The 24,457-nt window shown below is 37.3% G+C and overlaps 1 protein-coding gene across 1 annotated transcript in view; it reads left to right on the top strand.

Annotated features, from left to right (window-relative positions):
- LOC106883031 (uncharacterized) overlaps positions 1-24,457 on the top strand; it is a 63,921-nt gene that overhangs the window by 22,927 nt on the left and 16,537 nt on the right. The window contains exon 6 of the mRNA XM_014933889.3: positions 1,548-1,699. Coding sequence (XP_014789375.2) covers positions 1,548-1,699 — 152 coding nt within the window. The remainder of the gene's footprint in view (positions 1-1,547; positions 1,700-24,457) is intronic.

The raw sequence follows: 24,457 nt of genomic DNA, 5'->3' as shown, positions 1-24,457 counted from the left end.
AACACACACATACACTCTACAACCACTACTACTACAATTGTTAGCCTTATCAGCTTGCTATATTGCTGTGCCATTTCATGTCAATGTGAATGCGCACACACACACACAGGTGAGGGTTGGCAATAGGAAAGACATCTGGCTGTAGTAAATCTGCCTCAAAAAAGCTCCATCTGACCAATGTACACATGGAAATCTGGATGTTAGATGATGTTATACAAGACAAACATTTGCCACATAGTGGAATTGAACCAGAAACCATGTGGTTGGAAAGCAAACTTCTTAATCACACAGCTTTACCTGCACCTATATTGTCACAGAAAAAAAATGGGACAGTGATTATGTCAAGAATACTTTTCATCATAGGTTAACTATGTGAAGTACCCCTCATCAAGTAATCTCTATAAGGAGACCTAGTTGTCCCCTTGATGTTGATATAGTCCAGGAAGTAATGGAAATGCTTTGTTCTTTGATCTTTCCTCTTAGATTCACAAAATATAGATTACTGTTTGTATTTAAACCATACACAATCCTCGTTCTTTTGAAGATTTTCTGTCTTAAAATTTCGACATTCAGATATTACTCTGTCAAATATCAATGCTTATTTATTCAAAATGTTTTCACTCAATCATGCATTGTCTTGTAAGCTTTAGAATTTCAACAATGCAATTATTTTTAGACTAACATTGTAGGGTAAGTGTGAGAGGCCAGACTTGCTTTGTTTGAACATAAATCAGATAGAATATTTGGGCTGGATATGGGGAGTTTAAATGTTAAGGGGTTAAAACCAAGCTGAATGGTCACAGCTGGGATGTTTTTCATCATAATAGGGCTGCTGGATCAGGACTAGTCTTGGGACTAGTAAATAAAATAAATGCGCCCTTTTTAAAGCCTAACCAGGCTCATGGGCCCGGTTTCCCGGTTTCAATGGCGTATGTGTTCCCCAGCTGGACGGGACGCCAGTCCATCGCAGCGTTACTCATTTTTGCCAGCTGAGTGGACTGGAGCAATGTGAAATGAAGTGTTTTGCTCAAGAACACAATGCGTCGCCCGGTCTAGGAATTGAAACCACAATCTTAAGATCATGATGCTGACACCCTAACCACTAAGCCACGTGCCTCCCTTGGGACTACTACTAAAGTATTTTCCTTTCTAATTGACCCACTTTCATCATGTAGAACATGTATGTATATATGATATCTTAGATTGGTGGTTCTCAACTTCATCTACATGACCCTTGGTGGGGGTGAGGTCCATATAAGATTGTTAAAATTCATATGCTATAAATTGCTTATACTTCTACAATACACAAAATATTTTAATCTTTTTTATACAATTCCGAATAGTATTTAATGAAAATACAGTATGATTTTGTTTATATACATTGAATGGCTATGGCAGTCCATTAGAATGAACTAGGAATCAAAGGGGTCTGTAGGCAAAAAATGGTTGAGAACTACTTTTTTCAACTGTATATGTATGTTTGTATATGCATATCTGTGTATGTAATTGCATATTTATGGAATCTTACCTTTCTTCTTTGTTACTAGGCACATGATACATCAGTGCGTGCCATGGTGTGGAGTCACAGCGACACTTGGATGGTTACTGCAGATCATGCTGGTTATATAAAGTACTGGCAATCTAACATGAATAATGTAAAGATGTTTCAGGGCCATAAGGAACCAGTTCGAGGTATCAGGTACGCTACACGGAGTCCACAACTGGCCTGGGTAGGCAGTAGTAGGAACGCTCTTACCTTCATTTCTGAAATTATTGGCACCATCTTCTGTGCCTTTGTTAATGTTGTTGCAGTTTATTTAACCATTACTAGATCTCAGGGTTCCTCTGTTGGTGAAAAACTATTAATCTATGGTGAAGACATCCTAGATTCTGGCTAAAGTTTGTGAGTTAGTGTAGCAATTTGGGTTTTGTCTGTTTTGTCCAACTGTTCAGATAGCATGTGTGTTTAATAACCTTGAATTTACTCTTTACATGCTCCTCTGATATGGTTGACAGACTGGGTCCAGTCTGCTCTGGTGACTGTTTGGACATTGCAAATTTATGGGTTGCTGGATCTGAATGATGGTCACTGCTACATGTTCGTGGATCACTGGGCCCGGATATGGCCTCTGCTACATGTCTGTGGATTACTGGGCCTGAATGTTGTATAGGTGGTCATTGCTTCATGTTTATGGATCGATAGACCTGAATGTGGTAGTGATGGTCACTGTCATATATTTATGGATCATTATACCTGAACATGGTGGTGACAGTGGTCATTACAACAAGTTTAGAGTGAGGCCGTTATCTCCAGGTGGAGTTGCTGGAGTGCTGTAATGACTCGTGACATGTCTTGGGCATTTAAAAACTTGTAGGGCCCATTCCTCTTCAGTTGGCTTCTTATGAGGTGAAAGTGGGTGAGAAAAAAGAGCGACATCTTTCTCTCTCTTTTTCTCATCTCATAAAATCTACTCCAATACCAGACTGGTAATTTATTTATCAACTCTGAAAAGACAAAAGGCAAAGTTAACATTGGTTGAATTTGAACTTGGAGTACAGAAAGCTGGAATAAAAATTGCAAAGCAATAAACTATGCCTAAATGTATCACTGGATCTGAATGTAATAGTGATGGTAATGGTAGCTACTGGTTCTTGATATGGCGTTGTAGTTGGCCTTGCCACAGCCATGCTCTGGCACTGCCTTGAGGAATTTTAGTTGAACTAATTGACCCCAGTACTTGTTTCCTTTTTAAGCCTGGTACTTACTCTACCGGTCTCTTTTGCTGAACGATAAGGTACAAGAACATAAACAAACCGACACTGGTTGTCAAACGGTGATGGGGGATAGACACAAAGACACACACATGCACACATATATCATGAGCTTCTTTCAGTTTCTGTCTACCAAATTGGCTTTTGTTGGCCCAAGCTTATAATAGAAGACACTTGCCCAAGGTGCCATGCAATGGGACTGAACCCATTACCATGTGGTTGGGAAGCGAACTTCTTACCACACAGCTATGTTTGCATCTTTCTTCTTTCATTCCTTTGTCTATTAAGACTGATGCTGTGTTTTATTTTCTATTCTGACACTCATCATCATTTAATGTCCACTTTTCCATGCTTGCCTGGGACAGGTGGAATTTGCTGAGGAAGTGGATTTTTTTTTAAAGACCTGAATGCCCATCCTCATAACCAATTCCTGTTTCCAAGCAAGAAAATATATTTCTCATGGCCAGGCATCTTTTGCACAGAAGACTGGAAGGGAACATTGCTTGTATGCTCGTTTACAACCCCCATGCGATGTCATGACTAGGGTGCACTTGCATGCATGCACACGCTCGTGTGCACACACATTTATGAAAGCCCACTACTATATGAGTTTCCATAGTTTCCTTCTATCCACAAAGCTAAATTTTTGAGGGCTAAATCTATTTAATTTAAATGTTACCAGCCTTGTCACATATATATGTTGGTTCTGCAAGGAGATTATTATTATTACTATCATTTTGTTTTAGTTTAATGTTTGTGGAATGGTCAGGCAGTTAAACTATTATACGAGGTAGACCAGTGATTCTCAACGGGGTCCATATACCTCTTGGGGGTTCATATAGAATTTTGTTGTTAAAATTTTAAAATTAAATGCAATAAAATTGGTTATACTTCTACAATACACAAAATATTTCAATTTTTTAAATACAATTCCTAATAATCAGTTATAAAGATATAATAGGATTTTTGAAACATTGAATGACTATGGTGGGGGAGGGCAGTAGAGTTAAATAGGAATTAAAAGGGGTCCATAGGTAAAAAATGAACCCCTCAAACTGTCCTCATAATTCATAAATAAATTTTGTAGTGTAGATTCTGCCCAAAGATTACATTAAAGTTACAAAGTGTTTGTGGATGTTCAGCACTTGACACTGTAATACAATGAGTAGGTAGTTCTGTTGAGATTGAACAACTGGAATACACATCAAAACTAATGTATAACCCACCCATCAGAGAAAGTAGGGTATTTTCTATAGATAAAATAACTGATAGGCGCAGGAGTGGTTGTGTGGTAAGTAGCTTGCTTACCAACCATATGGTTCCGGGTTCAGTCCCACTGCGTGGCATCTTGGGCAAGTGTCTTCTACTATAGCCTCGGGCCGACCAAAGCCTTGTGAGTGGATTTGGTAGACGGAAACTGAAAGAAGCCCGTCGTATATATGTGTGTGTGTTTGTGTGTCTGTCCCCCCAACATCGTTTGACAACCGATGCTGGTGTGTTTACGTCCCCGTAACTTAGCGGTTCGGCAAAAAGAGACCGATAGAATAAGTACTAGACTTACAAAGAATAAGTCCTGGGGTCGATTTGCTCGACTAAAGGTGGTGCTCCAGCATAGCTGCAGTCAAATGACTGAAACAAGTAAAAAAGTAAGAGATTGTGGGTGTTAAAACTGAAATAGGGATCTATACTGTTCTTTTGGGCATCTTATTTACTATATTGAAAAAGCACAATACTCCATTCCTTAGAATTTGAAATTTGGGATGTCTGACCCCTCTCTAGGTTATTGTCTTATTTTCGAAGCCATGTTATTTTCATTCCATTTCAATTAAACTGCACTGGCATTAATTATATATGTACTTTTTTTTTTCTTCAATTTAATCTTCATCTTTATTTACTAATTAAATAAAGTTGTTTTTTTTTTCTTCTCCTCTTAACCCTAACCCTATTCCATTTGCTCGACTAATAAACTTAAAATCTGGGTTTGGCCCCCTATTCCATGCTTTGCCATAATACCACTTCAATAAAGCTGCTTCCTTCCTCTGTTATCAATAAAGTTGATATCGTATATATTTGTGTGTATGTGTGTGTGTGTATATATATATTTATATATATATATTTATTTGTGTATATATCCCTTTCAAAGATGATGCTTTACAGATGTGCAAAGAATTTGGTTGCCTTTATGATTTAGGTTTATATATTTCTTGTAAGAAAGTTTTCTAATTTCATTAGATATGCAATGTGTGTGTTTATGTTTCTCTCTCTGTATGTGTCTGTCTATGTGTATTTGTGTTTTAACACAATACATCAACTGACCTACTTTAGATTATTTATCAAATTAGGTCATGTTATATTTTTGCCTTATTTAATCCTTCAACAGAGATGAAAAGATATTGTGTTGTTGTTGTTTATTCATATCTGAGTCTAAACCAGAGTGATCCTTGTGAGTTTCTGGGAAGTAATCAGGTGTCTCTGCTATTCCATTAAGAGTTATTTCTATGGCTTTACAATTTTATTTTTTTTTTTTCATTGTCTAGTTTCCATTTTCTCTGTTAATCACACAGAACTCCATAACCTTACCGAAAACAACATTAGCAAGATCTCTCTGCCTAGTTATATAAAGCAGCATAACATTCTCATGTAACTTTGCTTGTGTATTGTTGGTCATACAAGATACCATTCCCCCACTTTACGCCAAAAATTGGTTAAATGTTTCTTCTTAATTACGATAGAATACCGTTGTATTTTAATATTGGTTAGATTAATTTAAGTAAACTATATCATATACAGTATTATATACTGATCAGCTAACCACTAGCCAGGCTAATTTTAACTATACCAAGTGTATCATATTATATTACAGTTTCCTCAGCTCAGGTAAATAAACTAGTCTTTAACTATTGGATATTATTAGTAGTTGCAATATGAAGTTAGATTACCCCAGGTTTATTGGACTTTACATAAAGTTTGTGTAATATAAGTTTGTTTCAACTGTATTTACTAAATTTTGTTATTAATTTAAACAAGATTCTCTAGATTTATCTAAGTGTAAGGTTATTTTGATCAGTGAAAACTGGTACTCTTTTGGTAATGATGACAAGGGTCTCCAGTTGGTGTGATCAATGGAACAGCCTGCTTGTGAAATTATTGTGCAAGTGGTTAAACACATGTACCGTTAATGCAGTTCTCAGGCGGATTCAGCATGACACAGAATGTGACAAGACTGGCCCTTTTGAATTACAGGCACAACTCGTTTTTGCCAGCTGAGTGGACTGGAACAACGTGAAATAAAGTGTCTTGCTCAAGGACACAGTGCACCACTGGGTATTGAACTCATGACCTTACAGTCATAAGTTAAACACCCTGACCACGAGGCCACATGCCTAGACCAGGGAAATAACTCAGGAAAAAACAAGGATTTAAATGTTAATTTGGCTTTTGAGTAGGAGGAATGTTTGATAATTGCAAACTCTTAGACCTTATCCATTTTCAACTATTTCTTACTTTCTTGACAATGTAAGAGTGGTCAGTGAAGGGTGTTTTGTGATTTTGTTGTTTGTATGGGACAAATCACAAAAATACTCAGAAAATACACAAGTTAACATAATAGATATTAGTTATCTTGTACACAATTGGTTGACAGATAATAGTTATCACCATCATCATCATCATCGTTTAACATCCGCTTTCCATGCTAGCATGGGTTGGACGATTTGACTGAGGACTGGCGATCCAGATGGCTACACCAGGCTCCAATCTGATTTGGCAGAGTTTCTGCAGCTGGATGCCCTTCCTAACGCCAACCACTCCGAGAGGGTAGTGGGTGCTTTTACGTACCACCGGCACGAGGGCCAGTCTGGCAGTACTGGCAACGGTTATGCTAGTTGTTATCTTGTAGATAATAATTGCTTGATAAATGGCAATTATAGAATGGAATATTTATATTCTATATGTGTTGTCTTCTCTTGACTACATTCGCCCTAAAGATTGGTTGTAATGCTGTAAGACTTAGATAAATATCTCTTTATTCATAGTAGTGACTACTGTTTGTCTTTAAATCTCTAAACTCTCTTAACTACAAGGGAGTTGGTTCCTATGTTGCTCTTATTTAATTTAAATCTTAGTCAACATCAATTATATTAAAATTGCTACCTAATATTTCTCTCCCTCACTCATGTCTGCTGTCAGAGTTGAACTTGTTTTCGGCCATGTAGACTGTGCTGCCTAAGAACATGACACAAACTGTTGTGATGTGCATAAGCAATAGTCCGTTACTTTGCATCTTGTTTGAGTTATGGCTGGTCAGAATTTTCTCTGTAACCATGTTAAGCTATGTCTTTGTGCTGGTCTTATATCTTGTATTGTTTCTATTTCAAATACTAATGGTACAAGAGAAGGTTGATTCATAAGCTACAACATTCACAGAAATAGATCAGTCTTCATTTTATTTTTTTTGTTTTTTTTTGTTCTCCTCAGAATATTTTAGGGAATTCAATGATTTCATATTTTTTAATAGGTCACATGTCTGATCCTTCTTACATAACTCTTTTTTCTTTTATTCCTTCACAAAATTTTCTCTATATTTTGCTCTGCAAATTTCTGATTCTCTGTAAGTGGCATGGCCCATAGTATTGATTCCCAACTTAAGTTGCCAATTTAGCTTTGAGGGAAAAAAAAAAAAAAAAAGAAGTGAATGAATGTCAACACTTCAACTTGCTATTTTTTTTTTTTTATATATAATACTTTTTATAATACATCTTTGATCTTGTCCCAGAATAGAATCTCTGGGAAAACAGTCCCATGTAATCCCTTCTTGTTATGTTTAACCCTTCAGCATTTAGATTACTCTGACAAATATTAAGCTTATTTAATCATATTGTTTTGAATTAATCATGCATTATGTCATAGCTTGAAGATTTTGATGATCTAATTGTATATTTTTAGAATGACATTGTAGTGTAGGTATGAGAGGTTGGATCTGGCTAGTTTGAACATAAAACAAGTAGGATATTTTGGCTGGATATGGCCAGTTTAAATGCTAAAAAGTTGAACTGGGTATGTGATATGACAACAGTGGTGATGATGGTGAAGAGTAAGTTTAATATTTCATTGTCCTGAACTTTAAGTTTTTACTGAACTGAAACAGGTGGATACTGTTGATACAGTTCTTAGACATCTTAAGAAACCTTATTTTAATTAAGAGTTGCTAATCGATGTTTGCATATCCTGCTGCTTGTTTTTTTTTCCTTTTTTTTTTTTCTTTGATTTTTCATCTTTACCCTGCCCTGTCCCAGTGGGCATCTTATTAATGATAAAGAGGAATATATTATCCACATGAAGCTGAAACTGCTCTTTCAATAAACACATTCGTTCATCCTGTCAGAATGATTACCTGTCTTGCTCTGTATGTTTGTGCATGTTCGCATACACCTATAAATATTATATATATATATAAAATATAGACTTTTGAAAAAGTCTATAAATGCAAAAAATTCAAATTCAATGAAAATATTAAAAAAAAAAGGAAATTGATTTAATAAATATAAAAAAATAACAACCAAATCAATGTTAATGAAAAGGGATATTATTGGCCTGTTTACACTTTCTGTTTCTATGGCAACAACTTAGTATCACTGGCAACAGTATCAGTAGCTGAACAATTTGTATATATATTCATATACATACATATATATATATATATATCAATAAAATAAAATTTTTGCCCCTCTCCCCCATGATTATTATGATTGATTATTATTATTATTATTATTATTTGTAAGATTAATAAAAATAAGAAAAATAAATAAATACCTTTTTTCTTACGTAATAAAGATAAGATTTCTTAATAAAAATAATTTGGTAAAAGTGAGCCATTTGTATCTGTTGTCTTTATTTTCACGACAACTCTCATACATGTATGACTAACTTGTCCATCTGTTTCCTCTTTAGAAAGGGTTTGTCTGGCAGGTTTCAGGGGAGTGTTTCAGGTGAGGGAGGTAACAACACACATACCATTACCTTCTTTTGATAAAAGATCTCACACAGGATGTTTAACTGCTTTCTCCATCTACAAGTTTAGATATCTCCATATATATATATATATATATATATATATATAATGTGTGTGTATAATTCTTCATATATTTGGATATATCTCTTCTTGTATAATATACGTGTGTTGGTATATATCATTTCCATATGCATGTATCTATATCTGTCTGTCTATATATATATATATATATATATATATATATATATATATATATATATATATAATATGGTTTTTGGGGTCAATTCCTCCGTGCAGCACCTTGACTATGTATCTTCTATAATCTCATACTGACCAAAGCTTTGTGAATGAATTTGGTAAATGAAAACTGAAGGAAGTTTGTGTGAATGTATTTATGCGTACATCTATTTTTTATGGGTATGGGTGATGACAGCTGTGTAAAGTGCCGATCTCTAATTGTAGGGAAACTTGTGGAAGGGGTAGACTCAGGAAAATATGGAGTGAGGTGGTGAATTATGATCTTCAGATGTTGAGTCTGATGGAGGCAATGACAAGTGACCCAGACTTCTCGCAATTTGTTGTGCTTGAGAAGACACATCAAGCTAAGTGAATCGTGGTCATTGCCAGTGCTGTCAACATGTTAAAGGCACCCGTACTGGTGACATGTGAAAAACATTCAGTGCACTGTGTAAAAGTGGTTGGCATTAGGAAGGGCATCCGGCCATAGAAACTAAGCCAAAACATGATTGGAGCCCGATACAGCACTCTGGCTTATCAGTTCCAGTTAAATCATCTAACCCATGCCAGCATTGAAAATGGACATTAAATGATGCAGTCATACATATGTGTGCTTGTGTTGGTTTACTTCTGCACTTTTCTAAAGTCATGTTGCTAGAAGCATTGGCATCATTGTTGTTTCTCTTGTCGACAAATCTTCTGTTGGCTTTGTCTTTGAAGACTTGTGGAATGAGAGATCCCTTACATGGAAAACAAGAGTTATTAAGAGGAAGGGCACCTGGCTGTAAAACAAGATGTGTGTGTGTGTGTGTGTGTGTGTGTGTGTGTGTGTGTGTGTGTGTGTGTGTGTGTGTGTGTGTAAATGAGATGAATTTGTAAAACTCCTTAAACTGTGTTGGTGATGAGTTAAACAAAATATGTAAGTTGGTGTCAATAAATAAAAGCAATCGAAAAAGAAATTGTATTACCTTACATAGGGGGTTTAACCATTTAGCATTCAGATTATTATTATTATACTATTTATTCACATTGTTTTGAATTATTCATATATTATCTTGTATGCTTCAAGATTCCAATGATGTGATTGTTTATCTTTAGACTGACATTGTAGGGTAGGTGTGAGAAGTTAGATCGGATTGGTTTGAACATTTGAACAGAATATTTGGGCCAGATCCAACCAGTTCAAATGCTAAAGGGTTAATCCTTTCGTTACTGTATTTATTTTGAGATGCTCTGTGTTTCTTTCAATTACTTTAAATATAACAAAGAATTTAGTAAAATAACTTAGTTATCATTCAGCTAGTGTTCGGAACATAAATTGTGACTAAGGTTTGGTGGAAGATTTTAATTCCAAACTTATGAAAACAAGACATTTGTACTCAGAGCCGGTTTCAGCCGGGTTGGTAACAGAAGGGTTAATGATCCTATAATATTTCAAGAAAAATAGGATTTCAAATAGGAAGCAAGGAAATATAATGTTCAGAGATGTGTGTTATTGGGCAGTCCATTCTAGTGTGTTGTAATGAAGGGCATTGATTGGAATTATGTAAAATATCATCTGTACATGTAGCTGTGGTTGCTCAGGTTCTACAGTATCAGTTGCAGTAAGTAGTGTAGTGTAGCAATAACAGCAATTGTTTGGTGTCATGGTAATACAAGTTAGTGTGGGTGTATAAAGAGTTGATGGGGGGGGGGAGATCACTGAACAGTAGCTGAACTTCAAGGTAAGGTTGCTTAGTAGGTAATGTATGTTGAGAAGTTCTTTGTTCAGGTAGGGCTACTTTATTTGAAGGTGTGAATTGGTGATTGTGAGAAATGTAGATGAAGTGAGGTAGTTAGAAAAGCCAATTTGCGCCATTCAGTTCAGATCTGTTCTTTTATCTTTTACTTGTTTCAACCATTAGACTGTGGCCATTCTGGGGCACCACCTTAAAGAACTTCTTTTGGTCGAACGAATTGACCTCAGTACTTATTTTAAATCCTGGTACTTATTCTATTGTTTCTTTTGCTGAACTGCTAAGTTATGGTGATCTAAACAAGCCATCACCTGTTCAATATTTAAGAGATGAGGAATTATGTACATTATTTACATTCAAAAGATATTTGTCCTTATCTTGCTTGTTGTTAACATGTTTCGGCTGATATACCCTCCAGCCTTCATCAGGTGTCTTGGGGAAATTTCGAACCTGGGTTCTCATTCCTAAGGTATTCTTCGATGCTGTTATTATTATTATTGTTATTGTTCAGGTCACTGCTTAGAATTGAACTCAGAATCTTGGGGTTAGTAGCCTGTGCTCTTAACGTCTACGCCATGTGCCCGTGGGCATATTAATAATAATAATAATAATATATAATAATAGCAATAATAATAATAACATCGAAAAATACCTTAGGAATGAGAACCCAAGTTTGAAATTTCCCCAAGACACCTGATGAAGCCTGGAGGGTATATCAGCCGAAACGTGTTAACAACAAACAAGATGAGGACAAATAACCGTCGAATGTAAATAATGCAAATAATGTAACTAAAACCATGACCTGTTGTCAAGCACACACACACACACACACACACACACACACACACACACACACACACACACACACACACACACACACACACACACACACACACACACACACACACACACACACACACACACACACACACACACACACACACACACACACACACACACACACACACACACACACACACACACACACACACACACACACACACACACACACACACACACACACACACACACACACACACACACACACACACACACACACACACACACACACACACACACACACACACACACACACACACACACACACACACACACACACACACACACACACACACACACACACACACACACACACACACACACACACACACACACACACACACACACACACACACACACACACACACACACACACACACACACACACACACACACACACACACACACACACACACACACACACACACACACACACACACACACACACACACACACACACACACACACACACACACACACACACACACACACACACACACACACACACACACACACACACACTTGATGGGCTTCTTTTTAGTTCTGTCTATCAAATTCACTCACAAGGCTTTGGTCATCCCAAGGCTGTAGTAGAAGACACTTGCCCAAGGTGCCATGCAGTGGGACTGAACCTGGAACCATGTGGTTGTGAATCAAGCTTCTTACCCCACAGCCATGCCTCTTGTTGATTTCTGGTTTATATTGCTGAATCAGAATCATCCTTGATTATTAAGTTACTAATATTTTGGCCAGTGGCTAAGGTGGACATTCCAACTTAATGGTATGGTTACAGCCTTTGTGAAGATGTTTCTTGATTGACGGAGTACATGTATGTGCAAGTAAGGTGTTCCTTAACCCATTAGCATTCAGATTATTCTATCAGATATAATGCTTATTTATTCACATTGTTTTGAATTAATCATGCATTATCCTGTAGGTTTTGATGATGGAATAGCTTATTTTTAGATTAACATTGTAGGAGAAGTGTGTGGGGCCAGACCTGGCCAGTTTGAACATAAAACAGACTATTTTGGCTGGAGTGGTTGGCGTTAGGAAGGGCATCCAGCTGTAGAAACTCTGCCAAATCAGATTGGAGGCTGGTGTTGCCATCTGGTTTCACCAGTCCTCAGTCAAATCGTCCAACCCATGCTGGCATGGAAAGCAGACATTAAACGATGATGATATGGCCATTTTAATAGAGTGGCTTAGACATTTATCTAGCCCCTCTTTGTGAATGGCTTTTTGGTGGTGATGGTAGTCTTGTTAAGCTGTGGTAGTTTAATCCTTGAGCATTCAGATTACTGTCAAAAGCAATGCTTGTTTATTCACATTGTTTTGCATTAATTGTACAGTATCTTTTAGCTACACGATTTTGATGATGTGATTGTTTAGTTTTAGAATGACATTTTAGGGTAAGGTATTGAGAGGTCAAATCGGGCCAGTTTGAACAAAAAACAGGTAGAATATTTTAGCCAGATATGGCTGGGTTTAAATGCTAAAGGGTTACAGAAGCAGATGTTCTTGTGGTGGTGGTTCTGCTATTTTATGTAAAGGACTTTGTTAGGGATGAGTGAAAGATGTATGTAAATGACTTGGTCAGTCACCTTGCTACACTAATCACAAATGCATGCAAATTAATTTTGGATGTAGTGCCAGTACCGCCTGACTGGCCTTTGTGCGGGTGACACGTAAAAGCACCCACTACACTCTGAGTGGTTGGCATTAGGAAGGGCATCCAGCTGTAGAAACTCTGCCAAATCAGATTGGAGCCTGGTGTAGCCATTTGGTTTCACCAGTCCTCAGTCAAATCGTCCAACCCATGCTAGCATGGAAAGCGGATGTTAAACGATGATGATGATGATGCATGTTGTAAAGAGGGATTAGGAGTCAAAGATGTTGAATGTTAGACTTCCAAAACATTTGTGAAAAGTGTGTTACATGTGGGTGGGACATAACTCTTCTAGCACTCGGTTTCGAGGACGGGTCTTCTCTAGAACCTCGTATTACCAAACCTCTCGGTCCACTGTCATTTCCTCCATGAGCTCCAACATCCTAAGATCAGACTGCACCACTTTGCCACATCAGAATGGAGCTTAGTGCGGCCTCCTGGCTTACCAGTCCCCACTCAAACCGTTCAACCCATGCCAGCATGGAAAACGGACGTTAAATGATGATGATGTCTATGAAAACATAACCAATTATTCATCCATTTTCTCCACTCACTATTCCTGGGAGAGTTGTTGGGGTAGCATCCCCAGGTGCTTCCTCCATAAGGCCCTATCAAAAGCAGTTGCCATTACTCTGTCTTGTTGGATTCCCAAGCATCACCAGCTGCGATTAGTCATTACCCAACCATTTCATTCTTGGTCTCTCCAGATTGAGACACTAGTTCTCTGCATTGAGCAATCACAGCTCTGTCATTATGGACTTGTGATAAGAATGTTGCAGGGAAGGATCACAAGACTTATTCTTCAAGTCAATCCAACTGGGTGGAGACCCTGGGAGTATACCTCAATTGAGATGGTTGGAAAATTTAAAGGAAAAGTAAATATTTGATTGACCTGAAAAAATACATTTTTGGGAAAATGGCACTTGTTGGACTAGATATATTAAAGAGGTTATTCAATATGAATAACCTCTTTAATATATCTATAATTAGTAGTGCACCTGTACCCTGTATATGGGTGCATGTGTATGTGTAATATATATTTATGTGTGTATATATATATATATATATATATATATATATATATATATATATATATATATGCATATACATATGTGTGTGTGTGTGTGTGTATATATATATATATATATATATATATACACATACATGTGTGTGTGTGTGTATATATATATATATATACACACACATACATATCAATAACATAATTTAAGAACAAACATTGAATTCAGGTTAACGAACTTTATATATCCACGCTTTTACACTTCATTACATATAAATGATACCATGGCTTTCAAATGTCAAAAAAAAAAAAGCCAAAAAACAAACAAGCACCAGGTAAAAATAAATATATAAAAAATATAAAATACACAGGACCTGCCCAGAACACGTAGTCTGGACAGATCCTGTGTATTTTGTATATTTTTTTATATGTGATTTGTACCTGGTATTAGTTTTTTTTCTTTCTGACATTTGAAAGCCATGGTATTATTTATATGTAATGAAGTGTAAAAGCATGGATATATAAAGTTCGTTAACCTGAATTTAATGTTTGTTCTTATATTATTGGTATGTCTCTGGCTTAATATCATTTGAGCATTTCACTCCTGTGGTCCTATATGTATTCATCTCTTCCAATGGATAATTTATCCTGATCACGCTATTTATAGCATTATCACGCGTTTGAGAAATAAATTTATTTCTGTATCTTACAATACATCTCAACGCTTCTAAAACAGAACAAACTTTGTTTGTTTACTTTCATCGTAAAGTTGAATTTAACGTTAGCGTCATATATATATGTATATATATATATATGCATATGTATTATCTTTCCAAGAAGATGTAGGTCTGTGTAGATATCTCATATACATAAATTTTTACTCTCTAACCATTATCATGCATTTTGTTTCTGATAAGCCAGATAGGTTTAACTAAGTTCTATTGGTTCTTAGAACATTAAATTCTTTCATTTTCTTTGTACAAGTTCTGATGGAGGTTCAATATGTTGTTTATCCCACAAGGGTCTATAAAATATTTTATAGTCTTTTTATGTTTTAAATCAATAACGTGGTATATGAAATGTGTCAATAAAATGTCTTATGATGTTTTAGTTGCGTCACTCTTCTGAATTCAGATACCACTAGGGGTTATCTTTGTATTTCAACTGTTTGTTGAGTTAATACCTGTACCAGTTATGTACAGGGGAAGGCTTTTATATAGTGTGTACATGTTAAGTACTGAGGTTGATATCATACTCTCTCTCTCTCTCTCTCAGGAATTTTGTGGTCTTGTTTCTTTGTTAGAAATTGTCATTATTGAATTTTACCTGTCATCCTACCTGGGTGGATAAAAATAACGTAGCAGTTAAGTACTGGTCGTCAGTTTAATTGACTAATCTCTCACTTCAGAAACTGCAGTCCTTGTGCCTATTAAAAATTATTATAAATGTCCATCGAATGTAAACAAAACCATCACCTGTTGTCAAGCAGACACACACACATAGATATACATTAGATGGGCTTCTTTCTATTTCTGTCTATCAAATTCACTCTCAAGGCTTTGGTCATCCCAAGGTTGTAGTAGAAGACACTTGCCCAAGGTGCCATGCAGTGGGACTGAACCTGGAACCATGTGGTTGTGAAGCAAGCTTCTTACCCCACAGCCATGCTTAAAATAGCCTTGCTTAAAAGCAAGCTTCTTACCCCACAGCCATAATTAAAAATTATTATAATTTGCAGAAGGTGGCAACCCGGCAGAATTGGTGGCATACCAGACAACATGCTTGTTGGTATTTCATCTGTCCTTATGTTTTGAGTTTAATTTCCGCCAAAGTTGACTTCGCCTTTCATCCTTTCAGGGTTGATAAATTAAGTACCAGTCAAACGCTGGGGTCAGTGTAATAAATTTGTTCCCCACCACATATCCTCTTTGGAGGAGGATAAGTAAACACTACCGTTTTCAGAGCCACTAACAAGACTTAGATGAGTGAGGCTGTAAAAGACACTTACCCAAGGTGTCATATTGTGGGACTGAACCCGGAATCATGTTGTTCCATATCTGTTGAGTTGTATTCTGTTCTGTATGTTAGACTCAGACATGCATTTAGTCTTTAATTATATTCTGCTCTAATTATTCTGTCTTCTAACTAGTGTCCCAAATTGTTGTATTTTGTTTGGTTTTCTATTTATCTGGGTCCAGTCATCTTTCATTATCTCTGTCAATACTTTGTAACAGTGGTTCTCAACTGGGGTCAAATGAAAAATTTTGTTAAAATTTATCTGCAATAAACTTATATTTCTACAATACACAAAATATTTTAAATTTTTAAATACAATTCTTAATAATCCTTTTTTTAGCCATTGTCCATATTTGTTATACCTTCAGAACCACGAGTAATGCAAATCATTTGCTTTGAATTAAATTTTGCCGAGCATATGCAAAAACTTATGCACACACACGCACTGGGGCCCTGATTTGGGAGTCCGTGAAGAATGAGGAACCACCTTTTAGCCACTATTGTTCCTTACTCTAACCCAGCGTAGTAGCACCTGCCAGGGTCCCAGCAATATGTTAATTAGCATGTTATGGAAGAAACCCCAAGCACAAACCCTCACTGCTTTATGAATGTCTTGGGAAACGAATGTCTAAGGGAGTCAGCCTTGGCAGCAGATTAAGGAGTGGAGTCTTGGCAGTCTGGTACTCTCTTTGATACTCTTCTGGCAACTCCAGGGTAGTAGAAGTTCTCCAGCTTTGTAAAACAATTCAGTTAGCAAAAGGCCACACCAATGTAAAACCTAAAGCTTGCTGGTCATTGCAACTGTCCTTAGCCCACAGATCCACTGTGGTTAAATCTTCAAGTCTAAAGGGTGGAATTGGATTGCATGGACTCACCTAAGTGCTGCAAGAGGATTGGATTACATATCTACTTGGGGGTGTGTCACTCTTCTTTATGTTCTGGCACAAAGAAACTGCCATCATCATATATAGCTTACATTTTTTCAATGGAGTTTTCCAGTGATACATTTTAGATGGTGTAGATTTGGGCTATCTTTTATCTTCTTTCAGTCATTTGACTGTGGCCATGCCGGGGCACTGCCTTGAAGAATTTTTTTTTAGTTAACATATCGATGACAGTACTCATTCTATCTTCCTCTTTTGCCCTACCGCTAAGTTATGGGGACGTAAACACACCAACACCCATTGTCAAGCGGTGGTGGTAGAGACACACAAATCATCGGCTTCTATCAGTTTTCGTCTACCAAATCAACTCACAAAACTTTGGTCAGCCCTTGGAGACATTTACCCAAGGTGCCACTCAGCGGGACTGAACCCGGAACATGTGGTTGGGAAGCAAGCTTTTTACCACACAGTCACGCCTTCGCCTATATATTCGAATTTGTAAAAGCAAATATCAGAGGAGTCGAGAAAAGTTTCGGATAATTCACGCACTTTCTCAAAACTGGATATTTTATCATAAAATCTAATATAAATACGTTTCAGATTGTGTAATGATGTGGAGGAAAAAAAAATTGACGATAGGGTCGGATAATTCACACACTGACTTTGTCTCCACTTTCGTTTCCGCATTTTGATGAGGTGTGTGAATTATCGCCCCTCCCCACCCAACTTTTCTTTTCCCCCCATCAAATTCCAATATAGTCGTAATCAACATCTGAAACTTGTGTGTTGAAAATTCTATTTAAAAATGTCCATTTTTTAGAAAGTTATGAGAAACAAAATCTTGGAGTAGGGTGGGATGTTGCATACGTATATCTTACAGCATGAATCAGAAGTACTGAAATAAACTTAGATATTAGAATGCCTTAGCTGGGATAAAGAACTATATAGGAATGTTAACGTATTTCTTCCATGCTTTTGATGTACGGGAAAAAAAGGAGTGCGGAAACTCCTGATGTTCCCGTTCCTCAGAGAAGACATACCCCGATTTCTTCTCTAATCAGAAGCGTAGAAATTTAAAAGAAAGGAATAGTCGATTATATTGAACCTCGTACTTTATTTTATCGATTTTAAAAGGACGAAAGGCAAATATGACCTCGGCGGCATTTGAATTTAGAAAAAGAGCCGCCCAACGCTCTCTCACCGCCCTTTATATAGATATAATGGATGGAAAATATACGAGCAGAGTATGCTAATACAAATGAAGAGGAGTAAACTAAACAGAAGAAAAGGACTTTTTCCTTGCTTTCTCCACGCGCACATGGATAGCCATAATTTGACGTCATTTGTGTTTTTCACTTCCTGTCCCGTAAGGTTATCTCCCTTGCCTTATCTATACTTCCTCTCTTCACACCTTTCTCTGTGTCTTCCTCTCTTCACCCACTCTCTCTCTCTCTCTCTCTTTACTGTACTATCCACCTCTATTTTCCTCTCCCTCCGTTCTGCCTCTGTTCACGCTCTCTCGCTATATTCCCTTACTCTCTATTAAAAACGTCTTCCCCTCTCCTTGCTCTGTCTGTCTCTTCCTGTCTGTCTCTCCTTCTGCTTTTGTTGTTCTGTTATCTAGCTATAGTTATATCTATTATGTTCACACGTAAATATTGCAGTGTTCGTTCTTTTAGCAGCCGAGAAGTTTTCAGTGTCACCTGTTTTTATTTTCTGGAATTTTCATAAAATTTTTGCGAATTTCTGTTCTACCCAAGGGAATTCTTACGCTGGTAGAGATGGACTATATGTAATCTGAACCCCCCCCCTTATTTATTAATTTTTTTAACGGAATCCCACGTTTTAGGCTATGGAGATTCCGATTCTGAAAAAAGATTTTTTGAAAAATTTCAATCCCCCCCCCCCCCACCAAGCAGGCATATTTACATGCTAGAAATAACAGCCAAATCTCACAAAACTAGTGTTAGGGTTAGGGTTAGGGTTAGGTTTACCCTGTGGATCTATATAAAAACCGGTGGGGGGGGGATCGAATTTTTTGAAATTGAGATTTTTGAAAATTTTTTTCCAGAATCGGATTCTCCATGGTCTGAAACAGGATTCCGTAAAAAAAACAAAACTTAAAAGGGAGGGTATACCCAGATTACATATACTCCATCTCCACCCTTACGCTTATGAGAGGGTGGGGATTTGTTTTCGAATTTTTTCTTTAAAGTCAGAATTTATAATATGGAAGTCTGAATTTTTTTGGTTAAACTATATATGTGTTTATGGAGAGAAAGATATCGAAAAACCGAAAAACATCAATATTCAGAGTGGCAAAGAAACGAGGAAGGTGTCGTGAGATGTGTTAAAAATAACAGCTAAATAGCCTTGAAATCACCCCCCCCCCCCCGTGATTATATAAATTCCCATGTGTAGAACAGAAATTCGAAACATTTTTATGAAAATTCCAAAAATTAAAAAGTTTATGAAGGATTATATGGGATGCTTACACTAGAATTCGGCTGATACATTTCCAAAAGTATAGATTTTGATTACGTCAATGAAATTTAAAGAAAAATATTCAGAAAATATTCATTTATTTATTTTAACCATTCAATTTCTTGGTTCATGACTGTGATATAACATTAGAACAGTCAATGACATTATCTTGATATCATGATAAATTGGAATGTATGATGAAAAATTGCCCTGAGTTTACATTTACTCTACTACAAATCAGACGGAAAGCATTCTGGATGGTTTCCTGTAATTTGCACCTTTCCTGTTCTTATGTGACATGCTTATGTTGTGTGCAATGACCATGAGCAAGTTATTGACTGGTTAAAAAAAGATATGAACTTAATTTTCTGAAGAAAAATACATAGATGTATATAGATTAAAAAGAATATCGATATAATTGTAACCTAGATATCAAAAACAAAATTTCATCAGAAAATATGCAAGAAAGTTCTGAAGAAACAGTTAGGTGAAGTTGTCAACTAAACAGTGGTTATGCTCTCATATATACATACAAACCACATGTACAGAAAGAGAGAGAGAGGGTGGAGGGAGGGGGTGATTCAATCTATCCAAGATTATTAATACTAACTACTTGAATAAATAAATTAAAAAAAAAAAGAAAAAGAAAACTAGTCGGAATTGAATTCATAACTGTAAAGGTACAGAACTTGACAGTTTTACTGCCGTGATCATCTCTGTAACATCTTTGCTATAACGAGATCATCATCATCATCATCATCATCGTTTAACGTCCACTTTCCATGCTAGCATGGGTTGGACGATTTGACTGAGGACTGGTGAAACCGGATGGCAACACCAGGCTCCAATCTAAATTTGGCAGAGTTTCTACAGCTGGATGCCCTTCCTAACGCCAACCACTCAGAGATGTTAGAAATATTTTTTAAAGACCTGCTCATCACAACAGAAATAAAATCCTAATGTAAAAAGCATTGGTGTGGGTGCTGGTGCCATGTAAAAAAGTACTCAGTACAATCTGTAAAGTGGTTAGTGCAGCCCCTGGCCTTGCCAATTCCTGTCAAGTGGTCCAACCCATGCCAGCATGGAATATGGACTTTAGATATTGATGATGATGTCTCTCATACACACACACACACACACACACACACGGCCTCTCTCATATGAACTGTGATGTTTTTTGCCTCTCCCAAATGGCATTACCAAGGTAAGTGGAGCAGACAAATTAGTGGAGCTACACAATTCAATGAAGATTGTTATTCAAACTGCTAGAAATAACAATCAAATTTCTCAGAAATCATTTACATGGAAGTATACATTGTATAATCTAATCTGGTGGAGGGGGAAGATATGATAGTTATGACTGGAATACCTTTCACTATATGTTTGCCTTTTTAGGGCCGACCTAGGGCTAAATAACAACTGTGTTCAATACACGGTCCCTGTTCACTGTAACCTGATTATATCACCATCTCATAGAATGATGACCAATACTCAGTGGTTTCCTTACCATTTATTTCAAATATTGCAAGATCTTGTGGAAGTATTCTTTTCTTCCTCCTTTTGACCAGCATTCTCTCCCCTACACATATGTTGGTACCTTGCCAAAACCCCTCTCTTTTTCTCTCTCTCTCTCTCTCTCTCTCTCTCACCAGCTCTTTATTGCTCTTACTTTCTTCTCATGCTTGTCTAACCCTCTCGCACATCCCGTTTTCTTTGATCATCTCTTATTCTCGCTGTCATTCTATGCCCCATAGGAGCAAATGAGACCACAGACACGGTAAGTCATTAGTATGCAGTGTTTATTTAACAGTAATATGAATGTGTATAGTACATTTGGTCTGTTTAGCATTTTTATGTTTATAACAGTAAACACACGTATAGTAATAGTTACTACACTGGTTCACCATGCCTTCTCCGAGTCATTAGGCTCTGGTCACAAGAGAGCTACTCTGGTTTCTTTCAGTTGTTGGGTTGAGGCCATTAGGGGTCACCTACCTTCATTCAGTTAATAGAATGTAACCATGGGAAGTCACCCTGCTATTTAGTTTCTTGGCTGTAGTCATGAAGTTGTTACTATTTTCATTCAGTCATTTGACTTAGGCTGTGAATGGGGGATACCCTATTTTCTTGCTACTGTTGATTATATTAATATCTAGTTGTTATTGGTTACATTGATATTTAGTTCTTTATAATTTGGCGGACCTAGGAATGTGACCAAATACCAGGAAGAATTTTGTCCAATGCTTTACATGGGCAGGAAAATAATTTCAGAAGGTGTATGTTTTGGGAAGTGGGTGATTGGAAATAGGTTTGTGTGGGCTTGGGATGAGCTGACACAATGGGGGTGATGAGAGGAGGAGAGATAATTTGGGAGTACACAAGCGGAAGTAATAATACAAGCTGACTCCAAAGAGCATAAGGCCACATTAATAGCAGTAGCAGAGAAGAGAGAGAGAGGAAGTGGAAGAGGAGGAAGGCTGTCTGTGGGCCAGGTGTTGGAATTTGTTTGCGAGAAATTCCATGTTGATCAGTTGTATGTCTATTTTCTGGGTGTAGAATAGGACATTTGAATGTGTAGCTGAATTTCAGATCTGGCAGCAGAGTCCTCCATTGTGGTTCTAGGATATCTGTGTGTGTAACAGTAGCAGCAGCAGCAGCATTCCCTTATTCAGAAGCAGTACATCATTGTAGGTCTACATTATCTGTGCATCTAGCAGCAGCACTGTCTCCGATGTGGGAGCAGTTCTTCATTGTAAGCCTAGGATATCTGTGAAGTAGCAGCACTGATCCGTATGTGAAAGCAGTGTTTTATTGTGAGTCTCTCCTCTGACCTTTGCTGGTAGCTAACTGCTGGACACTGAAGTATTTTCTGGCTCTTTTAGGATTGGGGAGATTTCAAGCAGTCTTATGTTTTGTGTGCATTTTAATGAAGTCCTACTCTTCAAGCCTTCTCACTTATCTCTTACATTGTTACAAGATTTGGTGTGACATACAGATAAAAATGCGTGTGTATGTGCGTGCATGCATGTTTATATATATATATATATATATATATATATATATATATAAATTAGGTCATTCCATAAATAATGTGGTTTTTTTCCAGTTAAACTAAAAGTAGCAGGGGATGGGATAAACTACCTGCATCAATTTGCTATAAAAGCAGGTAGTGATTTTACCTTGTCCATATTTTTACTGCAAGTTTTGAAGAGTACAGTTCGATTTTAAGTTATTTTTCTCAAAGCTATAATGAAAGTGACAAAGGAGCGTATTCGGTATATTTTGCTTTATGAGTTCAATAAAGGCAACAGTGAAGCAGAAAGTGCAAGGAATATTAATGCAGTATATGGGGATCGGACAATAAGCGTAAGCCAGTGTCAACAGTGGTTCCGGAAATTCCAAGCTAGAAACTACAGCCTAGAAGACCAGCCTCATCCTGGAAGATCTGTAGTACTCAATGAGGATGTCCTGCAATCCCTGGTAGAAGAAAATCCCATTGTAACTGTTGAGGAACTAGCAGAGAAGCTTGGATTTGGTCATTCAACCATTCATCAACACCTGCAAGCCATTGGAAAAGTTAGCAAATTGGGTCAGTGGGTTCCTCGCAAACTTTCCGAGTCTAATTGCGTGCAGGAAGTGAATGTGTGCTCCTCTTTGCTGCCACATCTCACGAATGAACCTGTTTTGGACCGAATGGTGATTGGTGGCAAGAAATGGGTTCTCTATAAAAATGTCAAGTACTGAAGGGAGTAGGTAGGGAAAGGAGAAACACTGGCACGCCGGGCTAAATAAGGTCTTCACCCATGTAAGGTGTTGTTATCTGTTTGGTGAGATATGAAAGGTTTAGTTCACTTTGAACTTTTAAACCCAAACCAAGCGATAACAAAGGAGATCTACTGTGAGCAGTTTGAGTGGCTTAAGTCAGTGCTAGAAGGATGAAAGGAAAATTGACCCTGGTGGGATTTGAACTCAAAATAAATACTGCGAAACAACAACACAGATAATAATGGTTTCAAGTATTGGTACAGGGCTGAAATTTGGAGGACGGGGACTAGTCGATTACATAGATCCCAGTGTTCAACTGGTACTTATTTCATCAACCCCGAAAGGATGAAAGGCAACGCTGATCTCAGTAGAATTTGAACTCAGTATGTAAAGACGGACCAAAAGCCACTAAGCATTTTTCCTGGCATGCTAATGATTCTGCCAGCTCACTGCCTTATTATAATAATAATAATAATAATAATAATAATATTAGTAATACATTCTACTATAGGCACAAGGCCTGAAATTGGAGGGGAGGGGACTAGTTGATTACACCGACCCAGCACGTAATTGGTACTTATTTCATCATCCCTAAAAGGATGAAAGGCCAAGTTGACCTTGGCGGAATTTGAACTTGGAGCGTAGTGACAGATGAAATGCCATGCTAATGATTCTACCAGCTCGCCACCTTATGAGGAGAATAATAATAATAATAATAATAATAATAATCATCGGTTAACGTCTGCCTTCCATGCTAGCATGGGTTGGACGATTTGACTGAGGACTGGCAAACCAGATGGCTGCACCAGGCTCCAATCTGATCTGGCAGAGTTTCTACAGCTGGATGCCAACCACTCTGAGAGTGTAGTGGGTGCTTTTACGTGCCACTGGCACCCACCCACTACACTCTCTGAGTGGTTGGCGTTAGGAAGGGCATCCAGCTGTAGAAACTCTGCCAGATCAGTAATAATAATAATAATGAAGGCATAAGGCCTGAAATTTTGTGGGAGGGGACTGGTCGATTAT

Source organism: Octopus bimaculoides, chromosome 26, assembly GCF_046866305.1.
Source record: "Octopus bimaculoides isolate indiv1 chromosome 26, ASM4686630v1, whole genome shotgun sequence".
Lineage (NCBI taxonomy): Eukaryota > Metazoa > Mollusca > Cephalopoda > Octopoda > Octopodidae > Octopus > Octopus bimaculoides.
Note: the sequence above shows the minus strand (reverse complement) of the source record. Positions and strands in the feature narration are given on the sequence as shown.